We start from the raw sequence: 6,388 nt of genomic DNA, 5'->3' as shown, positions 1-6,388 counted from the left end.
CCTGGTCGCTATGCAACGCGAGTCAACAGCGATGACGTCACCAAGGGTACCGCGGGTTGCTAGGCAGCGCGGGTAACCAGGATTGCGAGAGACGACGGTAGTAACAGCGGTTACTACCGCTAGCGTTGCTAGCAACACAGCGCCAGGCAACAAGGGTGCTTATTACGTGGCCGTTTTCTGTATTGTCCGATCGAGGCTACATGAGGAGCAGCGAAGGCTATTCACAGTTAGTCCTCGAGCTACCTCCGAGTTAGTTCCGAGTTAGCCAGCAACCAGTCAGTTGCATTCTGGCATTTGGAGTGTAGTATTTGTGATACTGCAGATAGCAGTAATTGTGAATCTGTAATTTGGGTGATTGTAAGTGCGAATGTGAAATAAAATTCGCTATACCAAATACGGCGTGAAGTTATTTGTCGCGTTATACACCCAATACGTGACAATATATAAATTATATTATTCTACTTGGAAGCCAGCTTGTGTTTTTAAAAAGTATAAAGTTAAAAAATTTTTACTTCTTACATTTCATGTTGTATAGCCAGTGAAGTGACACATTGCATTGTAGCGCTCTGGGAACCACCTGTGCCTGAGTATGAACCCGTAGGGACCAAGCTGTGTTTGGCTGGCAACGTGCGAAATGCTGCTGTGCTTACCATTACAAAGTACCTCGAGGCACATGAATTGATTACATAAACACGAATCTATTTTCCCCTTACAAATTTTAATATTGAGGACCCTGGATTGCGTGACCGGTATAGCGACTGGCTATGGGTTGGACGACTGAGAGATCGGAGTTCGAGTACCGGTAAGGTCAAGAATTTTCTCTTTTCTATAGCTTCTAGACCGTCTCTGGGGTTCACTCAACCTCCTATCTAATGGCTATTGGGGGTCTTTCCCTGGGGGTAAAGCGGCAGGGGCGTGAACCTGGCCACTCACCTCTGACTAGTGCCGAGGTCAAGAAAATACGGATCTATACAACGACTTAACTTAATTAGTTAAGCACACGGACACATTTTAATATTATCTTAACATCTACAATTAATTTTCCAATTTTGCTTCTTCTCTAAAGTTTCCCGACAAAAATTACATGCAATTTTCACATGAACCATGCTTTCTACATACACAGCAATCATGCCAATGGAATCAGATTCTGAGTAAAAACGTAATGAGGAGCTTCACAATTTTAATTCCCCGCCAGAAATTATTAGGATGAAGAACAATGAGATTGGTGAGACATGTAGCAAGTATGTGATGATAAAGAAATATATACGTTTCGGTGGAAAAACCTGAATGAAAGAGATAACTTGGAAAACCTAGGAGTAAATGACAGAATAACACAAAAATGGATGTTCAGGAAAGAGGCTGGAAGAATTTCGGTTAACTTCTTCTGGCTCAGGACTGGGACCAGTGTTGGGTGGTTGTGAGCCTTCAGGATCCATAGAATCCTGATAATTTCCTGACAACGTCAGTCACTGTTATCCTATGAAAAATTATTCTGCTCTGCGGGGCTAGTCTCTGCAATTGTGTCTCTCATGTACCCGCAAGAAACAACCCAGGCCCAATATTAATGAAGGACTGTTCAAATTAGATTTTCAGTGCCTTGCTGGGCTGCTCCGTCGTCAAGGCGTTTGTGTGCCCCTCTCAAGGCTTGTTTCCGGATCCTGCAGACTGCAGCGGATACTATAGCTGCAACAGCAAGCTGCAGGCCTCAAGAGGAACATGTCCCCTCAGCATGCATTTCGACCCCCACTACACGGACTGTGAGGTTGGTGACTGCAGTAGTTCCACGCAGAACCAGACACTGCCTCCTGTAGCAGCTGCAACAGCTCCCGTGGACATGCACAACGGAACCTTTCAGTGCAGTGATGTAGGATTGTTCCCGGATCCTACCAACTGCACTGCCTACCTCGTGTGTTATGGATCTGCGCAGGCAGTAAGACAGGTCTGCCCGTCAGGGGCTTACTACAATTCGTCCTATAGGTACTGTTTGCCAGGGACTTGTCTGAAGGGAACAACTCTCACAAAGAAGACACTGTACTGCACAAGCAGTTCCGACACGTTTCCGGATCCCTCTGACTGCCACAGGTACTTCCGCTGTGACGTGAACCTCAAGCTCGTGCCTCAGGTCTGCGGTCTCGGTTTCCTCTTCCACTACAACGTGAAGACTGGCGGCTGCTCAATAGGATTTTGTTGAAACTGAACAGTACGAACGCTGCCATGCTCCTGTCCCTCAAAATAATAAACTTACCACCCGTTACTTACACACACACACACACACACACACACACTGCCTTGAAGAGTTATATATTCTGGGGTTATAACGCTGTGTAATCTGTTGAAAGGCAACCGACGTTTCGGAGGAACATGTTGCTTCAGGTTCGAAGAATAAACCGAACAAGAAATCAGCATAAAAGCAGGTGGCACGCAGAACTCAGCTTGCCACTTGCTTTCACTCTTGTGTTACTCGATTTATTATTTGACCCTGAAGATGGAGGCGATATGTTCTTCCGAAACGTCGGTTGACTTTCAACGGATTACATATCGTTGTATCCCAGATGATAAACCCTTCATAACCACTTCCGTGATAACTTCAAATCCCATTTTTCTTTTGGTTTCTTGGGGTAAGGTGAGACTGAGTCCACTTGGTACGTCGGCCACTATTTGGCCCATTGTACCAGCCCCGAATGATAGATGATGAGTGTGGAGTAGTCGGTGGAGTGAGAATTGGTAGGGGAAACCGAAGTACTCGTAGAAAACCTGCCACAGCGCTAATTTGTTTACCATAAGTCTCACATGAATTGACCTGGGATCGAATCCGGGTCGCCGCTGTGGGAAGCCGGCGACTAAACGCCTGAGCTATGGTACGGCCCTCTCCTCAAATTCTAAACACTGACTTGTCATTAGTTAGAAATAAAGTCAGGTTCTGAATATTATAAGATGAATTTAATCTTCTGTTCCTTGCCGCCTTTGAGTCGTGCGAAAGCAAGACACATAAACGCAAATTAAAGCGCATATTTTTGCCTAGCGACGAAAGCAACTACGGACATACGTATATCGCTTTATGCATTACGAAACCGCGTGTCGTGTTCTAGAAACACCCAGACAAAAGGAATGGAAGAAAACGTGGAAGTTCTGTGTAAAATTTGAGGTTTTCACGGCGGTGACTATTAAGGAAGCCGTCTTCTGGGATGTGGCGCCGTGTAGATATTGTGTTAATCCACGTTTCGGAGGAACGTATCGCCTCCATCTTCAGGGTAGAAAAATCCGCGAGCGAGGAACCAGCGTGAGCACTTTAACACACAACTCTTAACTACAGTTCACAGTTCAATGTTACACTCACACACTATTGTTCTCAGGTTGTTAAAATCTCCACTAAACGTTGGACGGGAGATCAGTCCGACGCAAGGCCGTTACCTAGCACAGTCACACAATAGACGCACATACAGATATTCATGCCTTGAGTGGGATTCAAACCCACGATACCAGAGTTAGAGCAAACGAATACTTTTCTTGTTTTACAACGCTCGGCCACTGCGATCGGCGAAGGGGAGGGGGGACATTACTCATTAAGTGAGAAAAAGTGCCAGTCGACATAAGCCCAGAGAGTAATACCTGCTCAGGTATGGGCTAGTTTTCGTGATGTTCGCCTACTGAGAGGAGTGGGAGAGGATCCCTGTACCAATGAGCGAAGAATTTCATCTGCACTTACTTTATATAAAAGTTATGTAAGCGCAAGGTTTAGCATTGTCATCACGCACTTTCAAGTTGCCATAGCAACGAATTTTCGAGCGTTAACGCTTTTGCATGTATGTAACTTATTTAGTAGACCAAGAACGAGGTTGGTTTCTTCAGAAACAGGTACAACTTCTGAGTCTTCTATCGATGAATAAATATATCGTCTTTTTATAGTTTTTAAATATAGACTTCACAAAAAAATGTATTGTTTATTTCTATCAGCGCTATTTTTATCATTAAATTTTCCGGTTATTTGTGTTCTATGTTTTGTCTTTTATGACTGCCTTTTTGTTAATTAATCCTGTTGACCGACCCCATCAATTAGTCCGGATTAGCGAGGTTTTTTTTTTTGTATTTTCGTCAGCTTTCCGGTATTTCTTCCCTCTTATGTCCAAATATTCTCCTCAGCGACCTGTTCTCAAGCACAGTAAATAATATGCTTACATAACTTTCCTTACCAATCGTGTCAGGTGTCATATCATCTGGAATAACATGGCTCCGCCTTTTGTTCAAAAGCCTTTACAGCCCTGTGGATGAGGAAAAACGCAAAATACATATGACGCAACCAGACGAATTGTACAGCAACAGACGCAGCAACGCGACTTGATAATTATACGAGAGGAAATACATTGCCCGCCCCACCAAAATTCTTTAAATAACCGTCATTTCCAAAAGGATAATTTTAATGAAAATGAGTACAGTTGAAGACAGAAACACTATCCACCTACCGATATAAATTTCACTGACTGCAACAAGCGCGAGCTTCGCTCTGTCGGCACACTGTTACCGTATGCTCAAGCAGCATCATTACGATTTTACAGCATACAGAAATTGTGTGAAGAACATTGCGGTTCAATAAACTGCTAGGATTCTGTTTGATGGAGTCAGTCACATATTCGGTTGATTTGACAGTTCACGGATATAATTTTAACAATAATATTTATTTAATATTCCTGAAACGTAAAGTCGATCCACTACAAAATTCATAGCTAAATCATATTCACAGAACCCACCTAATGACTGCAGACGTATGGAAAATTTTCTCTCCAAAGTATGTAGTTCAGATAAATTGCCAACAGATGTCACACGTTGTCACATATATCAATTTGTAAAGGTCACAACTGTCGACGGTTGGCACTTTCAGGGTTAATTTGGCGGTAGTAAACTTGTTTAGTAGAAGCGAATACTTTGGGTTGTAGGCTACAGTGCGCTACATCCTGATGTAATGTTCTTAGAGATACAGTCACGTGACGTATTCGATAGCAGATGTTCTATGAACAACACAAAACAAATTCACGGTCACATATGTCGCGTATATATAGACAGCAAACTACAACCGCGAGGTTAGGCGAAGAGTAACAAATTTTGCTGTAAAAATGGAACTTCTACAAAAGATACTCCTCGGCACTTTAGCTGTGTGTCTGGTAAGTTGCTTTATTTATACAGCAGAATCAACGGAAGAAAGGGACGTTACCAAAAGGGAGTGAACAGGGAATGACAAAAGCAACACAGACAGGAGTTTCATGACTTGGATATTTCAGTTAATATTATGACTAATTAAGTCAAGCAGGAGATGAATCAGACATGTAGAATGAATGGGGGAGATCTGAAATATGTACAAAATTCTCATCGAAAAAAATTCACGAAAGGAAAGAGATCACTCGGGAGTAACAAAAGTAGATGGGAGAATAGTATAGAAATGGATATCAAATAAGTGAAGTGTGACCATAACCAGTTATCTCAGGATTATTTCCGGAGGCGGGTTCTTGTGAAGTGATTAACGAAATTTTGGGCTTAATACACGGGAAAGTTTTCGACCAGCTGAGCGAATATCAGCTTTTCAAGAAGCACTCTGTTCTCTACAGTTAATAATTCATGATTTTAAAGAGATTTACTTGTATTATATTTATTTACTTAACACAAAATTCTAATTAAAACGTCCATGTATACCACAGTACGTCAATAATGCAACAAATTACTTTTTCTGCCTTAACACAACATGTTTCGGCCCTAGTAGACCATCTTCAGGTGTCTTCATATATTAACACTAGTGAAGGCAACACCACACGCTGCTAGAGGGAACAACACACAAGCAAGGGGCATATTGCAGATTGCAGACGTAACAAAACAACGGGCTAACGAACACAAAAACAAGCTGCCCAAATAAACTTTCTAGACTATCACATAGCTCTAAACAAGTTGACGATGCCCATTGTGAGGTGGAATAAAATTTCGCAAAAGCATTGAGAATTTTAATAGATTTTATTTTATTTTATTTTATTAAGTGGACTACATCGTGTGATTTAGCGCATATTAATAATATATTAAGACACCTGAAGATGGCCATCTAAGGCCGAAACATGTTGTGTTAAAAGTGTAAGTTGAAGAAAAAGAACAATTTGTTGCATTATTGACGGAATGGGGTATAAATAAAACTAAAGCTATCCCTGTAACAGGACTTGTGAGACGTCGAGGCTCCCACACTATCTAGACAATCGGCTCACAGATGGCTGTGAGGTTGTCAACCTTACGCGTCGGCGGCCCTTTACCTGCAAGAATATTCCAAGAATATTCAAGGTTCGCGTCCATTCTTAATCTTCCGTCAAAATTGCAACACTTTTTACATTCCACACTTCAACACTACATGTTTCGGCCC

The 6,388-nt window shown here is 42.2% G+C and overlaps 2 protein-coding genes across 2 annotated transcripts in view; both read left to right on the top strand.

Moving 5' to 3' along the window:
• LOC117282022 (peritrophin-48-like) overlaps positions 1 to 2,674 on the top strand; it is a 3,572-nt gene extending 898 nt beyond the window's left edge. Inside the window, exon 2 of the mRNA XM_023858407.2 lies at positions 1,586 to 2,674. Within this exon, the coding sequence (XP_023714175.1) occupies positions 1,586 to 2,191 (606 nt within the window). The 3' untranslated portion in view covers positions 2,192 to 2,674. The remainder of the gene's footprint in view (positions 1 to 1,585) is intronic.
• A 2,324-nt stretch (positions 2,675 to 4,998) lies between these two features.
• LOC111868052 (peritrophin-48) overlaps positions 4,999 to 6,388 on the top strand; it is a 6,025-nt gene continuing 4,635 nt past the window's right edge. Inside the window, exon 1 of the mRNA XM_023858419.2 lies at positions 4,999 to 5,156. Coding sequence (XP_023714187.1) covers positions 5,109 to 5,156 — 48 coding nt within the window. The 5' untranslated portion in view covers positions 4,999 to 5,108. The remainder of the gene's footprint in view (positions 5,157 to 6,388) is intronic.

The sequence above is a fragment of the Cryptotermes secundus genome, unplaced genomic scaffold (genome assembly GCF_002891405.2).
Source record: "Cryptotermes secundus unplaced genomic scaffold, Csec_1.0 scaffold815, whole genome shotgun sequence".
In the NCBI taxonomy this organism is placed as follows: domain Eukaryota; kingdom Metazoa; phylum Arthropoda; class Insecta; order Blattodea; family Kalotermitidae; genus Cryptotermes; species Cryptotermes secundus.
Note: the sequence above shows the minus strand (reverse complement) of the source record. Positions and strands in the feature narration are given on the sequence as shown.